Here is a 22,098-nt window from a genome sequence, read left to right as displayed (position 1 = left end):
ATAGATGAGATTAAAGGTTTTCTATACCGACTCCATAATAGGAATCAATCATCATTTTCCTCTGAAAACATCATATAAAATAGCTCGCATAATCAAAGAGATTTTTTTAGGTGAGCCGTACAGGACTGAACCACAAAACTTGTCTTCTCTATAATACTATACTAAGGGCATTAACAATATTTTCAAATAAAGGGAGATCTTTGTACATTCCACCTTATTGTGCCAGGAATTTTAGGCTCAATGGAAGTAGGAAATAAGTAAAACCTGATAATAAAAATACCACATCTAAATCATTTGTGCAGCAAGCAGGGCTAAACTGGTTAGGAAACTAAGATGGATTGCAACACATTGCTTAGTGGAAACAGAACATCACTTATCACTATAGATAAAGAAGCAAAGGGGTTAACTGTGAAACAAAGAGTTAACAAAACAAGAAAAGTCCACTAGCACGACGTTAGCTCACATTCCTACGTTACATTTGACTGATGACAAATACGTAAAGTACAACCTCGAGGCACAGGGTAGCAGCCAATCGATTCCCCTTGGGACGTTTAAGTTATTTCCAAAGCAACACCCTGAAAGGCCTCTTTCAAACTCACTACAAGACTCCGAAAAAGCAGGAGGCAGTAAGAGATTATTAGTAGCTGTTTTGCCATAGCTGCTGTTGAGACTGCTTTGGCTGGCCTTGAGAGCCACCCAATGACCCATCCCTTGGATTTTGCTGTTGATGTTCTAATGAGATCCCAGCCTGAGAATGGTAGAAATTTGGGTAGCCCAAAGATCCATGATTCTGCATTGGCTGTTGAGCTTGCCTAAATCCACCACTTTGCTGGTTTTGACCTTGGAAACCATAGTATGTGTTAGCAGGAACAGCAGACATTGTTCTTGAGCCAGGTCCATGAAGCCACATAGCTGAATTCTCACCCTGAAAGGAAGGGGAATGAACATAAACATGAGCTTCAAAATCAAGGAAAGGAAGAACAGTGATCGAGAAAATGCTGAGTCGACATATCACAACTATTAGTCCAAATTAGAAACATATCAAAACCTATTATATTAGAGAAAGCAAGTCGACAGCAATTTGTCCTATTGTCTTTAAATAATCAAACAGCATTTATAGCAAGTGCATTGCTTACCTGCTGAAGAGACATTAAATGATTGGTATCCTTGTACTGAGAGCTCAACACATCATCGTAACTCAAGTTAGTACCAGAGGGAGCAGCAGCAGGGTTCATTGGGAAGTTACCAGGGATACTTGCTGTATTTCCAAAACCACCATATCCAGAAGCAACACTGGCAGACTGAGGTAAGCTGCTGACGGAAACACTGTTCTTATATTGGGGGAGCACTGCCGCTAGCGACTGATGATAAGTACTGCTACCAGCAAATGGTTGCTGGAATGCAGATGGCATATACGTATAGCTCTGAGGCATAAAGGGATAACTAATCATGTTAGCAAACGGTCCCAGAGGAAGTGTTGGTTGCGAATATGGATGTACAGCAAGATGTTGTGGCACAGCAGGTCCGGTGGTGACACTAGTTCCAGAAAGTGTCTGCTGTGTAGGTTGTGCTGATTGAAAACCAGCAGTCCTCAAAGACTGCAAATCAACAGAAACAATATCAGTGATTTACACGACGACATATGAAGGGAGAAATTGTTAAACTTATTACTCTAGAAAGGAAGAAGACATAAGATAGAAAATCTTCTATCCATATCTTACACAACCTTTTCATACTAATGGAAAACTATAATACATATATATACACTAGCTTTCATATGAATTGCCAATTAAATTTCTTTTTTACACTCATCTTAGATGAAACGGTTGCTTTTATAGGTAACTTGTAGGAATCAAAATTCACAACTTTACTGTGAATCTCTTAAATTTCAGATTATTATTATCTTATTACCATTTCTTTTCTTTTGTAACAACCCAAAAGAAAATTTTACATGAGAAAACCAAAAGGTAACATTATTATAAGAATATTATATACACAACTTCAGCCTCCTTTTCCTAAATCAAAAGAGTAATTTTCCTCTCCATGAACTAGACCCTCTAACTGTACCACACAAATAAACAAATTAGCCTTTAAAAAATTCTGAAAATCCATGACGAGTAACTGTACCACACAAATAAACAAATTAGTCTTCAAAATATTCTGAAAATCCATGACGAGTAACTAATTATCTTTGTATACAGAGTGAAAACACCAACCCACACGAGTTTTAAAAAATACCAAATGTTGCCTCTAAAACATTGGATGGACATTAAGAGAAACGGCCTTCAAATTTTAGTTTCAAACAGCAGATGCTATCATCAAACTTTCATCCCCAATTGTTAAGAGGTCCCACCCACAGTGTTAGATGCAATTAGATCCATAATGTACAGTATTCTCATTATGTACAAATAGACAACAATAACAAGCATTATAAATATTTCTAAAAAGGCAAGAAAGCATCATGTTTTGCTTTTTACGATACATGAAAATTTTGACAAGCAACAAGTCATGAGCAATACACCAAGTGCACATGAGGAAAAAGAAATTCACTATGAAAAATACAATTAACTTCATCAAGATAGTATTACCTCGGGCATGGAAATAGTTGAACCTCCAATTGAAGAAACAGAGTTGCCATATTTTGAGGGCATTGCTTGTGTTGCAGAAAATGGTGAGTATGAAGGATCAGATTCACGACCAGCATGAACATTAGCAGCCAACAAGGTACTTGGCAATGAATTTGTGAAGGCCTGCTCCAACAAAATAGCTAAATGAGTACCTCGCTGTAGAAAATTCTGGTGGGAACTTAAATGTTCCTCTTCTGCTCTTGTACTCCATTGACCTACCACCGCTCCTCACACGGGAAAAGCAGGTACTATAGGCATTATCTTTCTAGAGTTTATAAAACTAAAACCAATTCCTGGATGAATATAGATACATTAGGAAAAATAGCAAATTACCACTTATACTAGGTACCCCACAATAGTGCCGCAGGCTTTGATTTTTCACACATTTGCCACTATTATTTTATATTTATCAACTTCAAATACAGAATAAGCAGAAGGAAACTCTAGCATTAGCTTGTCCCCCAAAAAATCCTAGCAAAAAACTAAAGGATCACAAGAAAAGGGCAGTGTCCAAAAGAGTTAAAAGAAATAGTGTGCTACTCAAAAGGAAACAAGGAAAAGATTGTCCATGGTCATCTTTTACTCTAGCAGACCTTAGTAAATTACTCAACTTAGTTAATTATATTGTCTAAAGCAAAGTTCAATAAAACTAGTGTCTATAACAAGCAAAAGATTTTCCTTGATGGTGCAAGAGCTACTCAAAAGTTATAACATGTCCATAGACCAGTGCCTTTATAGTGATACTAACAAGTAATCATGTTGTACTTGTGACATCCACCAATAATTAACTTTCAAAAGAGAAACTATAAGACTCGAGAGAATAAAACTGGTCGAATCATTATTAGATTTTGAATACATCATGATTCTTTGCAGTCGAAATCATTCTTGCGGAAACAAGAAACAGAAGTAAATCTGCAAGAATAATGATCTCAAGAACATGTCACAAACTTCTACACCAACCCCCACCTCTCGCTGCACCATGAGAAACAAAAGACTTGCAAAAGATATGAATGCATTCACATCTTTCAGTGCATTATTAGGCAAACATCTATCCGGGCGCAATGTATAGTAACGCAACTAAACTCGACATTTAGACCTCCCCCCCTCCCTGCTCAGATAATAGAATGGAGCTACTAACCCCGCAACTCTACCATATCATTCCATGTCATTTTACACCTAAGAGAATAGTGAGCCAATAGTAAGCAAACTCTCTGTCATTCCTAGAAAATGAGTGGTTTTATCACCACTTATTTTTCCTTGTTTGGTTGGTGAGTGAAAAACTTTTTCTGGAAAATATTTTCTAGTGTTTGGTTAGAGTATAAAATATTTTTTGGAAAATAATTTTTTATGTTACTCTCCTAAACTCACCTTCCCCCTCCCCCTCCTCTCGGACTCTATTTTTTTCAAGAATTTAATTATTCTTTTCAAAATTCACACAAACCCAAAAGAACTAATTCCCTTCTTTTGATAGGGAAAACACAAAAAAGCTTTAAGGTCTGTTGGGACTTTAAGCGCAAATAAAGCGCGGGCTTTAATGAAGAAAGACGCAAATGGAGAAATTTTGTTGAAATAAAATAAATACTCTATCTACAACATCAAAAGAAATTACTCTTAATAATAGTTCTATTTAGGGTGGGTGGTGGGCGAGGTGAGGGTGGGGGGTAGGGGGTTAGGGTGGTGGATAGGGGTGGGGTTGGTGGAGATGGGGAATAGGATGGAGAAGGTTGAAAAAGAGTTTTGGAAAATATTTTCCGTTCTTTTGATAGTCCAATTGAAGGAAAATGAGTTCATGAGGAAAATGTTTTCCAAAACATTTAAAGCCAACAAAACATGGGAAAATTCGAAAATATTTTCGAGAAAATGTTTTCCTTCATACCAAACACACCCTAAAAGTAAAACAGACAGAAGTAATCATTTATTGTGTATGTTCTCCTTAGGGGCTGACCCTGCAACTCCTACCATATCATCGCATATGTCAATATAAACTTCCTAACAGAATAGCAAGCCAATAGTAAGCAAACTCTATCTAACCAAATCAAAAAGAGAAAGTCAAAAGTATAACAGACAGAAACAATTATTTATTGTGTATGTCCTCCTTGGGAGCTGACCTATGACAAGTTCAACTATGATACACAACCCCTACCCCAAAAAGCCTACTATAAATCAGTTCAATGTACTTTTCTTGAGCACCCGATATACCTTCAGTACAATTACCTTCAAACTTCAGCTATGCAAAGTCATATGCAGGCAAACATCCAATGAAGAGCAGAGAAACTACTTACATCCTAGACAAAGGGAGGAAACTCTTACCATTACATTGGAGAAAGAAGCAAGATTTTGCATCTGGGAACTTGTCTGTGGCTGACTAAATGCTGCAGCCAATTGTTGTGCAGTTTCATATGTGTAGCCAGCAGCAGAGGAGGGATACGAGTAATGATTTCCATGTTCGCTCATCTCTGCTTTCAACGGCACTGGTTGTGAAGCAGAAGGTGAATCATAATTTCCAGAACTTGCATTAGTTCTATGGTATATGTTACTCTCAGATGCATGTCCGAGAGACTCATCACCATAGTATTCGGGAGCTCTGCAATATAAAGATACACTAACTAATAAGAGGAATATTTTCAGCTCCTATGTTTTGCATGGGAGATTAATTTATAAATACCTCAGTAACAAAATGATTTACGTTATCTTGAAAGATTGACATTTTATACTTAAAAATATGAAGATGTTAATACACAAGTTTAAAAATGCACTGTTGGGTTAGCTTTAGAGAACCCTAATTCGTCTTAAATAATAAATTTATGGTTGGGAGGGCAGAGAAGACTGCACTGCACTCCTTATCTTAAATGATAAATTATTTGACTGGAAAGAGATGAGTCTGAATAGAGTGAAGCTGGTATAGAGGATTCATAGAGATGCAGCTAAGCTCAAATACTTTTTTTTAAAATGAGCTAATCTCAACTACTTGGGATTGAAGAATAGCATTGATTTATTTGACTGATTAATGTGATGAACATTTAGAAAAGCCAACTACAAAAATACTAAGATAAAGTGCAAGGATATATGTAGTTGAATTTAGTAAAATCAGAAGCAAACTTAACTGCATATCCATACTTAATTTGATTGATCAACTATAAGGAAGATAAGACCTATGAGGCAAAATAAATGAATGAAAGTTTCCACATCATCTAATCTAAGTGGGGGAAGTGGCCGGTAGAGACTTGGTATGTTCATTACTTGGCATAACATTAATTTCTAAATTATGTGTTATTAATTAGATAAGCATCAATGAGTTTTAAATTTAAACAAAATCCACGGTTACGAAGGAGGTATACCTGGATCCCAAGTTCCCAACTGATGAACCCTCCACATCTTTAGGTGCATCTTCCAAGCTAGTATTCACTGGAGCAGATTCTAAAGGCCCGGAAAAGGACCCGCCAATACCAGCGCCAAAGCTACCAAAGCTCAGGTGTGAGCAGTCTGCAGTTTGAACTTGAAGATGGTCTGGGATTACAACAGAAGGACCATCTCCTTCAGGTGACAACCCTCTATCATCATGTACATTTAACTGTTGCAAGTTTGCAGCAACTGATGAAACAGAGATGTTAACATCTTCAACTGCAAGAAGATGGCAGAGAATTATTACACAAAATATTCTAAGTAACAGAACTTCACATGCCGGAACAAACAATTTGATTATGCAGAAAAACCATGATGCCTTTTCACTTTAAGTTGAAGCGAATCGTGACATGAAAAGCAGGTCTACTGTTTACATGCCTCCTAGCCAGCATCTACATGTATGCTGCCCCCCTCTCCGCCCAAAAAAGAAAAGTTTCTAGGTGGCTCGAGATTTGTTAGGCTTTTCTTCTCTTTCAAAAATAGGGGGCTGCAAAGTATAAATTTTAAGGCATCTTTGAGTTTTTAAGGATAAACCCCAAACATCAAATTACCGGTCAACAGAACACCAAGCTTTAACTTTAGGAGGTAAAATCAACTCTGCACAGGGCAACCTATGAACAACAAGTGATTGGGGTTTATCCTTACAAACACTAATAATAATATCAATATGCACTTACTGCAAGACAGAAGTGATATTTTAAATTCCTATTTAAAAAACTACAACAAACAAAAAGCTGGGAGAAGAAGTTTATTGCTTAAACCAACCAGGTTCTTAATGCTACACTTCCATCAAAAGGTGATAAGACAAACAAAGGTGACACAACCAATAGAATTGAATGAAGCTCCAAATACAGTAAGAAAGAGCTTTGCAACCAGTTAAGATGAACTTCCTTGCATTCCACTGCTACTATATGTCCAACCGTATATTAATATCAGTATCTACAAGAGCCTAACAACATATCCAACTTATTCAAACTAAATTGATAGGATGAGATCAAACACTGGGACTGTATTACAAAAAAACAAAGTGTAGTTGCTCTAAGAAACACGCAACGATAACATTATACTGATGTCAAAGGGGGACAGAGGGAATCTTTAGCTTACTGTACAAAGGACCTGCCAAGCACGGAAACCTTAGAGAGAATAACGAAAGATAAACAATAAGCAATACCATGTCAAACGAACTATTACACAAGCAACATGACGACAAATAATACATATTTTCAACAATGAAAAGCATATCACAATATCAAATCAAAACTGTGATATACTAACCTTCTTGATGGTCAAAAGTATGATTCTGGTTCTGAAATCTGTAGAGGTCATTCTCATAAAGAACTGCGCCTCCAGCATTATCCTCCTGCAACTTTATGCTTGGAGGACTACCAAGATTTTCAGCAGTGCTGTCATCTATCCCCTGAACCTCATCAATCTCAGTTTGATGATTAATTCTGTCATATGATATGTTAGCTGGATCAGGATGCAGCTCAGAATCTGCAGGAGGCTCTGAGATAGAGGGCTGGCTAGCAACTGATGGCTGCTCGATTAGAGGCCATTCCTCATCGGTTGAACGATGCTGCACCCGATAATCCCCAGACTCTCGATATACATCAGAAACATTGGATGTATGATCGTCAGAAAACTGAATATTTTGATGTGATGCACCAGAAGGGAGCCCTTGAATATGGTTTTGGTTGGCATTGGCATTGTGGTGAGATACATTAGGTACACTCGGCACTTTGCTCTGCGGCTTACCCATCTTCACAATATCAGCCATGGAAACTTGACCTGGCACCCCGCCCCAAGTAGGTTGATATCCAGAAGAATGCTGTGAGACTGATGAAACACCATCAACTGCTGCTGGCTTTTTACTTTCATTTGCAGCAGCATCACTGTAAAAAAAGCATTCAAAGAAAATTCAAAGCAGCATTATGCATCTCCTAAAAGAGCGCTGAAATTGTGCTTAGTCACATGCATGTGTAGATAGCTTACATTGCAAGATTATTGAAGTGAATGAAAAGAATTTGCAACTTAAATAAGCCAATGCAGTGATTAATGATCGTAGCTATTAAGTTAGTTAAATTAATGCCAGAGACACTTCAACAGAAAGAAACATACTGTGGGTAAAGGAACACCCTACTGGAACCAACAACACGAGCATCTAAAACCAACTAATGTCCTTTTGAAAGAAACTAAACTATTTAAGACTTCGAAGCTAACCTGATGGTTGCAGCCCTCCTGCTTACGTTACTTTCGGAAACTTCAGGAGTAGAAGTCAGATAACTTGTATAAGATCCATTCTCCTTTTTGTATCCAGGAGTAGGCTTGGTAGGCTCTGGAAAAAGGTGGTCAGAAACAAAATTATACCCTCATGAGATAACATGACAAACTATGAGAAAGTCAGACCTAATTCTGTTTGAAAAGATTATGCATTATCATGCATATACCTGACCCGCCACGCCCAACATACCATTCGGCACCACCCCTGCTTCCACGGCCTGAATTGCTAACTGAACCACGCGGCCTAGATTCAGTTGTATCCTTACTCTGAACCTAAGATGAATATAAGTGAAGTATAAAGAAATCAACAAACCATTTAAGAAAGCAATAATAGCACCTTATAATATTCTGCTAGAGCATGCAACCCATCAGATAAGACATAAAACATATCAAGAGGAAAGTGCCATGCACCACTCAAGACAACAAAACAAAAAAGAGAGATCAGAAGTTAATTATCAAACCAGGGTAGTAAGTGATCTGAGTAGACTACTTCCCCTTCTCTCGTATCATATAAATCATAAGAGGAACACGCAGATATTAAGGACAAATGTTAAATCAGCTCCATAACCATTTTGTCTCTAGAATTCCTGCTTCAGTAAAGTTTACAAACCTCTTTTCTCTTTTCACGTTTGCTCTTCACCTCATGAAAAGTATCTGGGCAGTCAACGAACTCCAATTAGAAGGTGATCAAAATTAATAACAAACTGAGACTCCGCAAAATATATCAAACTCCGAATAAGGATTTTCAACTGCAGTAACCAATGTTCTAAAAGTGAAGCACAAAAAGTAATAAGTTCCTGGGGCTTTAAGAGAGAAACCAGAAGCAATTTGAAGTAAAGCAGGCAGTTTTAAATAGCAAAAGCCCCTAATACCATATTTTTCTCTTTTCTTTATCTTTTAAAATCAGCGTCAATGAAAATCACCCCTCCCTCTGATTTCTTTGCACATAACTACTCGAATCACAGGTGGCATGCTCAACCGGTTGATATAGCTTTTGACAAATATGGAACTCAAATCTTGCACTTAAGAAAAGGGTGTTCTACATGATGAAACGTATAAATCATACACTGCAGCTACAGATGCTCCACGCACACAATTCCCACTGTCATTCTTCTTTCTTAAACAAAGCATCACAAATAAAGAGAATAATGCTCAGAACGTCCAGACCTATACGCATGAAAGGGCCCAAAACACACACACACACACACACACAAAAAAAAAAAAAAAAGAAGAAGCCAATTATTCTTTTCTTGTTCCTACTCCTTAAAAAACCTCACAGTTTCTAACACCCAGTATCAGCAAAAATTAAAGAAACAAAACCCCGGCGGGGAAAAAACATAATCACTCCGTTTCAATTTATGTGAAACAATTTGACTGGGCACGGAGTTTAAGAAAAAATAGAAACTTTTGAAATTAAGGTGTAAAATGAGTCACAAAAAAACCCTAAAACCCCAGAAATAATATCTAAAAATAAACAACACCCAGAAAAGATTCTTTTATAAAATAAGAAAAGAAAGATCTTTTTAGGGTTTACGGTAAAGACCTTGAGTAAGAAGCCTATTGACGGCTTCATTAGGGTCCATATTACATTCTTTGAGCATAGCATAGATCTCAGGCTCAGGACAGTTAACTATCTCCTTCAAGCTTTGCACCACCTTCCTTGACCCTGCTGGTATCGCTTGTACCCCAACTCCACCATTGCCTCCTCTGCTACTCATCTTTTTTAAGAGTTACAACTCTTTTTCTGTGAAAAAAGAGAGAAAAAAAAACAACAAACACCCACTGTATATTTCCTCTTTCAGATCTATTAAAGTTAGGTTTTCTCTCACTTTTGTGTATAGAGATATGTATCTTTGAAAACACACGCACGCACACAGTGAAGGGGTTTTTGCTGCTTTCTCTCTTCTCTCTGTGGGTTTGGGATTTCTCTATTGTGGGCTTCTTACTCCTTTAATACTACTCCATAATAGGAGTTGTAAATAAATGTGTTTTTCCTAATCCTTTTTGTTTTGGGAAAACCCTCTTTTTTCCTTTTTCTTTCTTTTCTCCCTGCCTTAATAAATAAAAGTATCTCTTTTTTGTATCTGTCTATGCTTCTTCTAATTTTTGCTTCCTTTCTCTCTTTCTCTTTTTTGTTTGTGTTCGAGATTTTAGTTTTGGAAGTTTCACTATGAAAGAATAATCAATATTTTTTTAATTAATTAAATAAAAATTAATATTCTTGTTTGACTTTGTAATGAGTGGGAGGATTTCTTTCTTCTTCTTTTTTTATTTTTTACTTTATAGAGAAAAGATCTTACTAGTGCATAGTATTTTCTTTTTTACACAATTCGGTCAAATTATGCACATATGTCAAGTACAAAGTAAGTTTTTTTGAGGTAAAGGACTAGGCTTGGAATTGAAATTCATAAAGCCTCTTATGTTAAACACAATCCTTCCTTTTCCTTTTTTACTTTCTAATACACAGCAAACACTATGGGGATGAATATATAATTAATCAAGCTATATGGAATATGTGAGATGTTATTAATTTTTTATTAAATATAATTTTTTAAACTGTGAAATCATCTTACTATCATGCAAAATTTATAATGTACGAGAAAGTCACAAATTTTAAAATGAACAGTTGTACCCTTCTAGGGTAATTAATATAATGTGAAGTGAAATTACAAGTCTCTTATCTTATCTTAATAATATAATCTAAAGTTTACTCTATTAAAAGGAGTAAAAAACGGGGAGGGGGAAGGGTATCACATGTTGTATAATTGAACCCTAGCATATAAAGTGAAAGATTAAATACCCAACCAATTACTAAGATTCCCTTAAATTTTACTCTTTTTGTGTTAGCCATATTTGTTTTATTTTTTTTGTGCAATCTTTTGTGGAATTTTTATTAAAAAATAGAAAATAAAATAATTAACATTCATAAATTGAAAAGAAACGACAAATAAATTAGTATTCATTCGTTTCCAAAATTAAATGCCTATAGTTTCTTTTAGATTATTTCAAAATTTATATGAAGATTCTCATGCCTTTTAATATATTTTTTTGTATAGTTTACTAGCAAAAAGATATTTTGTCGCTTACTTTAATTATATTTAGATCAAATTATTACTAATTAATACCTAAAATTGGGGAAAATACAAATTCTCTTTTCTTTAAATATCTGTAGGAAAGGAAATACTCAAAAACTAAAAAAGAAGAAAATAATTTGGTGAGAATAACAATTTACATGATAATTTATTGGAATAACTTCAAATATTTCAGGTGCAACAATATAGATGGAGTTTTAACTAAAATTCGGATTCCTGCAAAAGAGACGTCACGCTCCAGAGGAGCACGTGATAGAGATTATTGGCAGTGGGCCCAGTTAGGAGTTTTGAGCACGTTCGATTACATTGTGTGTAGTTCACTCGCTCAACGATGAAAGTATCGGAATTCAATTACCAAAAGATGTTTATCCATAAATATTGTTTAATATTAAAAGTCATTGATTGGTTGGTCCAAATTTCCAACTTCCCACGCAGCTTTCCTTACAGCAGATGACGTGCTGGGAAAAAGGCTTTTTCTTAATGGGCCATTAGTAAGTAGACTTTCCGTTTTGGGCTGAGATTTCACCAGAGTCTAAAATCTACTATCGGGATTGTTACACAAATAGCCAGTCAAATTCAATATTTATTTTTTTCTAGCCGATATACATAGATTATACTTGTTTATACACAGTTATACATATATTAAATTATACATATATATACATATATTAAATTATACATATATTATATATATGTCAGCTATTTTTAGTTTATTAGATTAGGTGAGCGGCAATTTGGCTAATTCTTCATCTACCAATGGGCCTATCAGAATGGTACAGTACAACCGCTCTAAAAAAAATAACCGAAAAAAGTGTATTCTTTTTATATATTAATGTATAATATACACACAAAAAATAATATCTTATACATAATCAGTATATATTTTTTATATATTGACTAATGGATATAATTATTTTTTTATCGACCGGCCAAATGTATAACTTGCAAATTGGACAAAGCCGTCCAATGATTTTTGTTTGAGATCTTTACATGAATAATAGATCGAGTTTACTATTTATTTTCTAGCCGATATATATAAATTATATATTGATTATATATAATTAAACACATATTATACATTGGTTATAGTGTATTTTAGTATTTATTGGGCATCACAATTCACAAGTCACTAAACTATAGTTTAATAGTAGTCCTTAAATTTGGAATAGAACTTCAAGACTCTTCACAGGAGCTCCCTCTCTAAATATCAGCTATAGACTACATAGTACATACCCTGAAAGGTTAGATATAGACTAAGACTTTTAATTAAGGGTGGTATTCATAGTAAACATAACTGTAACAACGCAACAAGTTGGTTAATAAGTGTACGTACTATCGTAGGAAGTGTCAAAACTGCGATAGTTTGTGTAGAAGAAAAGATTACTTTTTCAGTCCGAAGATGAGGCTCCTCCACAGCCCCTTACCTCCACCACTGTTAACCTCATTTGCACCGCGCAAAACCTCAATTCTTCCCAAAAAAGCTTCTCTCAACTATGCACAGAAACCCCTTCAACAAGCTCTATCAACTGGGATCTCATTAGTTCTATCATTGGGGCTTCTTGTTTCTGCTCCTAATTCCATCTTTGCCTTGGAATCTCCTTCAGTACTTCAACCTTCTAACTCATTAAATTGCCCCGAGAACGAGGTGGAAGAGGTGTACAGTACTGAAGTATCAAAAGTGGTGAGCAATGAAAGGATTGTGGAAGAGGCTTGGCAGATTGTGAACGACAGTTTTCTTAACACCAGCCCTCGTTCTTGGTCTCCCGAATCTTGGCTTGTAAGAATGTTTCTTTTTTGCTGTCTACCCTTTTGAGCTAAAAGAGATTCTCTTGCATATCTGTTCATGACTAAATATTGTGTTTTCTATTATTGTTACTTCCAGAAAAAGAAAGATGACATCTTAAGTTCATCAGTTCAGACAAGGTCAAAAGCTCATGATATCATCAAGCGGATGTTGGCTAGTTTGGGTGATCCCTATACACGTTTTCTTTCTCCTGAAGAGGTATATAAAAAGTTCTCTTTTTACACCTATATTTGCATCTGTGTAGTTCATGATTGACTTTTGTCATGTATGTTAAAATTGGCATTCAATTTGTTGAGGAAGGGCTGAAAGACTAACAGATGGGGAATACAAAAACTTTTTTGGTTTGGATAGTTATATGGGAGTAGAAATAGTATTTCCGAGTTTACTATTGCAAAGCTTTAAGTATTCTGAATATATAGTTCCGTTTATAGTCTGAAAGGTATTTATTAGTGAAGTTTGGAAGAGGTTTGACACTTCCTTGTTAGCATCAGGGCATTAAACTATTTTTAAGTTCCTTTACATTATTATGTCCACACCTTTTTTTTGTGATACCAATATATGTTTGTATAATTGTCCTGATTGTGGATGCATAGTTCATTTTGTCAGTTTTCCTGCTAAATCTCGTCCTTCCATTTAAATGGATGAAACCATACTTGCTAGAGACGATTTTTAGTATTTTTCGGCTTTCAATCATCTTCTCAGTCAAGCATGGTTATCGTATGGTAAATCATGAGATAGATGATTTCTCTTCATTCCTTCTTTCGAAATCTGTCTTGCATTTTCCTTATTCAAATAAAACCTTTTACTCACAAACCTTTCAGTGTCCTTGTTCCATGACATGTACTGCTTGTCATTGAAAGTTCTCCAAGATGGCTAGATATGATATGACTGGGATTGGAGTTAACCTCAGGGATGTTCCCGATGGCAATGGAGGTTTAAAACTGAAGGTTTTAGGTCTCCTATTGGATGGCCCTGCCCATACCGCTGGTGTACGACAGGTATGTCGTATACGGTCTGTTTACTACAAAAGCATTTGCAACTTTTGCGCTGATGTTCTTTTTCCCCCCATTGGACAAGTAGTTGATGAAATGCTAAATCTCTCTGTTATTATAGTAATGATTACTTGATAATGCCACTCACTGCAAGGAATTTTTCATAGTTTTTTTTGATTTTGCACCGGGTGTCCGAGTCTCTTTGAGCCCCGACTAATCCCGGGGGTGCACAGGCCCTCGGCAAGGAGTTTCCCGCAAGTGCACCACGGTTAATTCAGGTTTTACCCAGTCCGATGGCCCTCAGAAATTGCTTGCACCCAGTGAGTTTCGAACTTGAGACCTTGAAAGAGAGCAAACCCCAAGGCTCAAGTCAATTGCACCCAGTGGGTTTCGAACTTCATAGTTTATTTATTAAAACAATTGAATAAGGAGAGAGAAGCTTTGAACTGCTAAACTAGTAGCCTCTGATTCAATATGCTTTCCTTCAAGGTCTTCAGTCCTTCTCACAACATGTGCTTGGGGCCTTGCTTGTTAGTTTATTTGGTGTCTTGTACTGCATGATGCCTCGTGATTTTTAAGCGCGTGAAGATGTGCTATTTTGGCTGCAATAGGTATAATTATTAGCACATAATACTAAGTTTTACCTTGCAAAAAAAAAACAAAAATCTTAGCACATAATTCTAGAAATTTACTAGACCTATACCTATCCGGAGGTAGTTGTGGGGTAAGGTGTTTTTTCGAGCTTCTGATAGCTATCAGGCTATAGTGTCGTTTGTTTTCAATTATTTGCTTGAGATTTGTGAAGTTTAATACTTTCTTATTTATCCTTATGCTTTCTTATGTATCTTTATCTTTTTTTGTGAGAAAGAAACTTTCTTATGTATCCTTTTCATATGATCTTGATGGTTGAGGGCAGCACCTCCTCTTTGTATTATCCCTTCTTAATCACCAGATTATCTTTTGCTATCAACTAAACCGTGGCAGATGAGGAATAGTGAATTTGACCCTTGCTGAGGAAGGAAAATCTCCTGCTCTGCTATTGCAGTGCTCAATGAATTTGTTCATGTTGTTGATAATCTCTTTTAGTTCTTTAAATCGTTAATGTTCTAAAAAAGCTAGCATGCAAAGAGATGGAAGTTCCCTAATCTAGTGGACCTTCCCTTCGCAATGGTCTTTCAAAGAGTTAATAGGAACTTTTCTATTTGGCCTATAAGAATACTATATCTCATCAACTGAAGAGTTGGTTGGAAGCTCTTCGGTTATTCGTATCGATTTTGCACATATTAAGAGTTAGTTACAGGTCTAATGAGTTTGATTTTGTCTTTCATGTTTAAAAGAAAGATAATGCCCATGTATGAGACTCCAGCTAGAATCAGAATCAGACTCATCCCTCTGTAACTTATTTTGTTTATTCCATTTGATCTAGTCATTGAATGTATCCGTACTTCGTTACATTTTCTCTCCCCAGTGAAAAGTATCTGGGTTGGTTTACTACAGTTTTCCCTTCTCTAGTTTGATTTACCATTCAGTAGACAAAAGTTAACGTGTATTTTTCATGTGACCTCGTGGCAGGGAGATGAACTAGTGTCAGTGAATGGGGTGAATGTGCGGGATAAATCTGCCTTTGAAGCATCTTCACTGTTACTAGGTCCAAGTGGGACATTTGTGAACATCATGGTTGTGTTTCTGTACATTGCCGGACCTCAATAGGTCTACTGTTCGATGATATCTTCATGCTGGTTCTCATGATATAATTGCAGGTTAAGCATGGGAATTGTGGACCTGTTCAATCAATTGATGTGGAGAGGCAGTCTATTGCTAAGACGCCGGTTTTTTATCGTCTGGAGCAGATTGAGAGTGGTTCTGTTTCTGTTGGTTATGTGCGCCTAAAGGAGTTCAATGCATTGGCCAGAAAAGATTTGGTTACTGGTAAATATCTGTTCTATATGCAACCCTCTGTTGAGCACAATAACTGAAAGAGAATGTTACTAGTTTAAGTGCTACTAAAGAACTTCATCTAAGAAATTAAAGGTTTTCTGCTTTTTACCAAAACTTTCTTGTTAAGAGTGTAACAGTAAGTGGACAACTATCACTTGAATAACGGGGGATGGCAGATGCGAAGATGCTGATGCCAGAAGTAAACATTAAAATGGAGGATATAAATATGAAATGAAGTCCAGCTTTGTTTCATTAGAGGGTTTTATGTACCTAATGGCTCTGTCAGATAAGCTGAAAGCTAGTAAAGCAGAAGTCAAGTTTAAGCACAAAATTTAATACATACATATCTCAGTAAGAGGGTTTTGCATGTCTTGGAAGAACAAGTTGAAACAACTCTGTGATGACTATAATTGCATTGTGGAGCTCTCAACATCTTCCAATCATTGGGCATCTTTGTTTGAACTGCATTACATGTTATAATCATAAATCCTTGATTCGTCAAGACCTGAATAGCTGATGAAATGACAGGAGATTGTGTGCTATTGTATTCTGGAAAAAAGTTTGTGTTGTTGGCATTTGGACTGTATGGCCTAACTTGTTAAAACTTGAAAGTATTATCCAGAAAAGGTTTGTCCATTCTGGATATCTCACTCCTGAGACATGGTCTGAACTCTTTCAGTTTCAGCAATTGAAAAAAGCATCTTTTTCTGCAGCAATTAAACGACTCGAAGGCATGGGTGCCTCATCTTTTGTTCTTGATCTCAGAGATAACCTAGGTGGACTAGTGCAGGTTTTCCGTTACCCCTTATTTGATTTGGTCTATGAGTTTGACAGTTTATTTGTATATAAAGTGGCAACGTTTCTCCTTTCAGGCTGGCATTGAAATTGCGAAACTTTTTCTGGATGAAGGAGACACGGTACACCATAGTTCTCGTCTTCTATATGGAACATTAGCTGTTGTGCGATATAGATATGCTTGAATTATCAGCTTTAAATACTTACCGTTCAGTAAGAAGCTTTTATTCTACGATATATATGTATTTGCAGGTGATTTCCACTGTTGGAAGGGATCCACAGTATAGAAGGAATATTGTTGCAGAAGCTCCACCTCTTATTACAGCTCCAGTAATTGTAAGAGACTCTTCATGAATGAAATTTGCAATTTTCATTATATAAGAGCCACATCTATGACATCATCTGTAAAATAGAAGAATCCTTCAAAACTTTCTTAAATTGCAGGTTTTTCTCTTTGTTTTTTTTAAATGAACAATTGCATTAGTATTGTCCTGAATGAGAAACTTGGAACCTACCATTCACTGTCAAATATGAAGCAGACTTTGCACGAAAACCTTTGAGCGTTTAAGGTAAAGTGGATTGTAGATGCAAGTAGAAGTTTGTTTCTAATTTTCTTTAAAGTACATTGACCACTGAAATATTCAAAGTTTGCAGTTTTACCATATAAGTCTAAAGAAGTGTTAGATATCGACTTCTAATCCTCTTATATCTCATGCCTCAGCATTAGCTTGGGTCTTTGCTTTAAGCTGTCTCAAACTTTAACGTTTGATGCCTTAAATTTGGTGAAGTTGGTAAGAGCAGTGGATAAATGAAAAGCAGCTATTCGTATGTAACAGTTTGGTGATTTGTGCTAATGTTTTCCTGATTATATGGAATCATAAGTGGCTGCATGGCTCAAACTTAGAGTAGATTCCTTAAATTTGCTGAAGTTGCTAAAAGAAGTGGATAAATGAAATACACAACTGATACAGATCTAAAAATTTGATTTTAAGCTTATGGCTTCTGGTTTCTTGACTATAGAATCGTGGAGTGGCTGTGGTTATTGTTGCAAATTTAGGAATATTGCCTTTTCTCTGTCTAGTTCGCAAATGTTACTATTTGTCTTTACCACTCTGATGGCCTTAGTGACTTCCAATGCAGGTATTGGTTAACAAAAAAACTGCAAGTGCCAGTGAAATTGTGAGCTACTCACACTATATTGTTGCACCAGTTCTTGAATTTTGAAATATTTGTGTTCTAATTTCTGAATTTCTCTTCAGGTTGCAACTGCACTTCACGATAACTGTAGAGCTGTTCTCGTGGGAGACAAGACATATGGCAAGGTCTGAATTTATAGTTATTGTCTTTGGGTTCCGTGAATCCATATTGACGTAGTCTCTCTTTTCAATATTTGAACTTCTTTATGGGCATACTAGATGGTATAAGTACATCTTTATAAATTGTAAAGTAACTTCTGTCAACGGTACACTACATTTATTAACTAAACAAGACTTCTTTGTTTCCCCCAGAAAGTGTTTCCAATCTACATGATTAGGTATAACTTAGGATTTTCTTGTATGTTAACTTTCCAAGATCAAAATGCTGTGCAGTGTATACTCATGTATGATGACCTGATTGAATCTGAACCTTTACCATCACTCCTTTCTTACCCTACTTTCCCTTTTTGCATTATGGTCATCCCATTCGTCAGTTCTCAAACAAGTACAAAAAGCTTGATATAGACTCATGATTACCCTGTCTGCTGCATCTTATCCTCGTCATGACATGATTTGTCTCCTCTTTTATGAATTATCTATCATTGGAAAAATAAGCACTATAGAAATAAATCGAATATGCATGGGACTCGGGGAATTTGTGAAAGGGGATGAGGCTAACATGTATAGGCCTGAGGCCAAAATTATAGTTGGATAACTAATGTGCATGGGGCTCTGAGGACCTTTAGTACAATCCATTTAAGACCCACATACTCACTCTTCGACCTCTACAATTCATCATCAACTGTGGCATACTCTTGTTGGTTATGATTTTTCACGTGACTAAGATGATAAAAGTTCTTCATCTAGAATGGATGAACTACAGCTCTAATGAAGTTGTCTCTTTTCACATTGTATGATCGTTGACATTTCAGTCATTATAGAGATTAGAGTATCATATCATTCATTCAATTGAATAATAATCAATGCTTTCTGAATCATCTGATAGAACCAATTATGTCCACCAGTTGAAGCCTTTTCCATTAACTATCAACCTTGAAAATCTATCTTCTTTATGGTTTCCCCGTGCTATAGTCCTGCTTATGTAAAGGGGATCTAATTGAATCCTTAGCTAGTCTGGTGCCACTATTTGTTGTTGCCAGGACTAATAGACCTCCACAGTGGCGCATGTTAGCAGCCAAAGGGAAAAACAACTAGCATTGGTGGTAATTAACATATTCATTTGATTTGAAGAGGGGAACACTTACTTAAGAACAGAGAGTGGCTGAGTCGGGGATCTCAGCTCCTTCCTGTTCCCTATCTGAGGCGTTTGTGTTGCAGCTCCTTTAACAGTACTTTATTTGGGAAGACGTGCTCCTGGAGATTGCTGCAACTATTGCACAGCTGTCTGGAGAAGAGTTGTGCTGAGATGAATACAAATACACAAGCTCACTTAACAGCCTAAGTCGGGGGAAGGAACTGTACGAAGAAAAACCATTATTTGGGTAACCAGATTCCAAGGGGACTATTTTAAGGATATTGCTCTGTAATCAGTTAATTTCTCAGACCGTGGATGAAGTATATTTGCTTTTTGTCATTTTAGTTGTTGGGAGGAGATCTGTGCAGTTGGCACTGTATATGGCCTTTCACTGTGAGGTTGAAGTAGCTTGAAACTGGTTTGAAGCCAACTATATATTTTTACCATAGCTACAAAGTTCTGGTGTATGGGAGGGTAGATTTGCTGGTTCTTCTTTCTGAGTTACAACATCACTGTATTCTTCGCATCATTGCAGGGGCTGATTCAGTCTGTGTTCGAGTTGCCTGATGGCTCGGGTGTGGTTGTAACAATCGGGAAGTATGTCACACCAAATAACTTGGATATTAATGGAAATGGAGTTGACCCAGATTTCAGGAATTTTCCTGGTAAGATAATTACATGTGTTAACAGCATACTGTTTCTCTGAATCTAAAACCATATATTATTTGCAGCTTGGAGTGAAGTTACCAATCGTCTGTCAAAGTGCCATAAGCCACGAGGATGAAGTAAAGTTTTGTATTTTCTTCTTCTTGTTTCTTTATTAGCTTATGGTTTCTTATCATGGCACTTCTGTTTGCATACAGCTTGCTCGTTTTCCTTTCTGTGCCATTCTGATTCCTCACCATGATGGATGAATAACCTGGGCTAGTCCTTTGGTCGTGCAACGCTGGGTTGTTATGCGTTTAACAGATGTTAACCTTCACAGTCATTTAGCTTTCCCCTTTGCCTGGGCACCACCAGGGAAAAACCAAGATTGGATATTGCAAACCTCCTATTGTATGGGCATCAATATTGAAGCACACATCAAATCAATATCAGCAACTTTAATCAGATCAAGTACAGAACCGGCCACTGGATGATGAAATTAGCAGCAAGAACCAGCTGAGGTGTGTTATTGTATTTAATCTTACTGATGGCAGGAGCCAGTGAATGCTAGTAGCACAAGGTGTGTACATAGATAACTAGCATTTTGCCTGATGTACAACAATGCAATATTGTATATATATATTTTTGAGTAAATCAAAATCTTGTGAAGGAATGTGTGCCTCATATTGAGCTAAATGAAGGGCATCGGTGGACTTCAAAGGGGGTTAAAGTTTTTCTCACTTATTTCTCTCTTTCTTGGTTTGTGTAGCGATGAATCTTGTGTTCCCAGTTGGTAACAAAGTGGATTGACGAGATTCTGTGATGACAAACTTTTTGAATAAATGGCAGTAAATGTTTTTAGTATAAAAAACACAGCTATGGCTCAGATGTTACCAAATGAGGCGTACTTATTATTACTCACTGAGGAGAGATGCAAAAAATGAAGTTTGCAGTAAATATAAGTGTTAGATTCCTCCATCTTTAGTCTCTGGAATTGAATAATACTTGCAGACTGGAGAGTAATGTCAAACAAAAGGATTGATTATTGGTAAAATGGTAATTCTACAAAATAAATTCATTGCCTGGCATGGACACTCAGTATATAGATTTTTCATACAATTAGATTAAATTGACTTACAATTAGGGGTGTACAAATGAAACCGACAAACCGCACCAACCCGATAATCCGAGTCAAACCGAGAAAATAATCCCGGCTATGGTTTGGTGTTGGAAAAAAATACCCGACCATATTTGGTTTGGTTTGGTTTTAACTAAAAAAAGTCAAACCGAAACCAAACCAACCCGACATTATATGTATAGAAGTTTTTAAATATATTTAATACAAAAAAATATTTATGGTAGTGTAGTTTATAAATACTTCTTAAGTTTTTTCATAGTTTTATCTTTTAACGTATTATTTCAAGTTTGGACTTATAATTTTTGGATGCTCCAATAAGTTTTATAGTCCATAAATATTAGTAACTCAAATAAATCCTAAACCAAAATCAAAACAATGCTAATGCTAATAAAAGACATTCAATTCAATTGTACTATGAATGAAAATAGTGTTGGATATCTATTTTTTAGTTTTTTCATGGTTTAGATAAAATGTATAACTTATTTTTCTTTTAGTGGTTAGTCATGTAAATAATAGTACTTATTAGTCATAATTTTAAATTATGTTTGTTTTCATTATGGCTTATTATTAATATTTATTTTATACGATTTTATTATCTTTATTGTTAATATTTTAGTACAATGCCATGACTCATCTCATATTTATGTTATTTTATTGAAAAGCACCTTATATAATTCTGTCTTACTAGGATTAAAGAAATATTTGAAGCACAAATTTTACGTTTTGTGCTATGAAGACTTTATGGGAAAAAATCCGAAAACCAGAAAAACCCGAGAAAAACCGAGATTAAAAAACCCGACTTTTATTGGTTTGGTTTGGTATTTAGATTTAATAATCCAATACAATTGATTTGGTTTGGTAATTAGAAAATCCGAACCAACCCGACTCATGTACACTCCTACTTACAATAACATGTCATCTTCGTACCAAGCCT

General features: G+C 36.0%; 2 protein-coding genes across 7 annotated transcripts; one reads left to right on the top strand and one right to left on the bottom strand.

Moving 5' to 3' along the window:
• Positions 1 to 352: 352 nt before the first annotated feature.
• LOC107829141 (uncharacterized) lies at positions 353 to 10,365 on the bottom strand. The gene is made up of 10 exons (XM_075235050.1): positions 9,853 to 10,365; positions 8,920 to 8,963; positions 8,477 to 8,582; positions 8,250 to 8,364; positions 7,305 to 7,921; positions 5,966 to 6,248; positions 4,938 to 5,211; positions 2,589 to 2,750; positions 1,137 to 1,598; positions 353 to 925 (listed from the first exon to the last, which is right to left on the bottom strand). Exons 1-10 carry the CDS (start codon positions 10,025 to 10,027, stop codon positions 638 to 640), a joined length of 2,526 nt encoding a protein of 841 aa, XP_075091151.1. The 5' UTR covers positions 10,028 to 10,365; the 3' UTR covers positions 353 to 637.
• Positions 10,366 to 12,537: 2,172 nt separating this feature from the next.
• LOC107770295 (carboxyl-terminal-processing peptidase 1, chloroplastic) lies at positions 12,538 to 20,699 on the top strand. 6 transcript variants are annotated; one of them, XR_012701474.1, is made up of 15 exons: positions 12,544 to 13,178; positions 13,284 to 13,403; positions 14,066 to 14,203; positions 15,770 to 15,874; positions 15,958 to 16,126; positions 16,849 to 16,925; positions 17,008 to 17,052; positions 17,183 to 17,266; positions 18,071 to 18,109; positions 18,190 to 18,252; positions 19,287 to 19,349; positions 19,465 to 19,799; positions 19,917 to 20,046; positions 20,113 to 20,166; positions 20,245 to 20,699. XR_012701474.1 is itself a non-coding variant. In XM_075235049.1 (13 exons), exons 3-12 carry the CDS (start codon positions 14,075 to 14,077, stop codon positions 20,163 to 20,165), a joined length of 894 nt encoding a protein of 297 aa, XP_075091150.1. In that variant the 5' UTR covers positions 12,538 to 13,178; positions 13,284 to 13,403; positions 14,027 to 14,074; the 3' UTR covers position 20,166; positions 20,245 to 20,699. The 6 variants fall into 6 exon arrangements, 3 of the variants coding, with proteins under 3 accessions (XP_075091150.1, XP_016445072.1, XP_075091149.1); XR_012701473.1 differs by having other exon boundaries at positions 19,287 to 19,799; XM_075235049.1 differs by lacking the exons at positions 19,287 to 19,349; positions 19,465 to 19,799 and having other exon boundaries at positions 12,538 to 13,178; positions 14,027 to 14,203.
• Positions 20,700 to 22,098: the final 1,399 nt, after the last annotated feature.

The sequence above is a fragment of the Nicotiana tabacum genome, chromosome 17, assembly GCF_000715075.1.
Source record: "Nicotiana tabacum cultivar K326 chromosome 17, ASM71507v2, whole genome shotgun sequence".
Taxonomy (NCBI): Eukaryota; Viridiplantae; Streptophyta; class Magnoliopsida; order Solanales; family Solanaceae; genus Nicotiana; species Nicotiana tabacum.
The sequence above is the reverse complement of the archived record's forward strand: the minus strand, read 5'-3'. Positions and strand labels throughout refer to the sequence as shown.

Bases quoted from the DNA above. Each gene is read 5' to 3' on its own strand.
- LOC107770295 (XM_016589586.2), top strand. From the start codon at position 12,801: ATGAGGCTCCTCCACAGCCCCTTACCTCCACCACTGTTAACCTCATTT. The intron at 16,926-17,007 runs GTTTTCCGTTAC...TTCTCCTTTCAG, and splicing joins ACCTAGGTGGACTAGTGCAG to GCTGGCATTGAAATTGCGAA. The intron at 18,110-18,189 runs GTGAGCTACTCA...ATTTCTCTTCAG, and splicing joins CTGCAAGTGCCAGTGAAATT to GTTGCAACTGCACTTCACGA.
- LOC107829141 (XM_075235050.1), bottom strand. From the start codon at position 10,027: ATGAGTAGCAGAGGAGGCAATGGTGGAGTTGGGGTACAAGCGATACCA. The intron at 8,964-9,852 runs GTCTTTACCGTA...TTGACTGCCCAG, and splicing joins CAATAGGCTTCTTACTCAAG to ATACTTTTCATGAGGTGAAG. The intron at 926-1,136 runs GTAAGCAATGCA...CCTTCCTTTCAG, and splicing joins ATTTAATGTCTCTTCAGCAG to GGTGAGAATTCAGCTATGTG.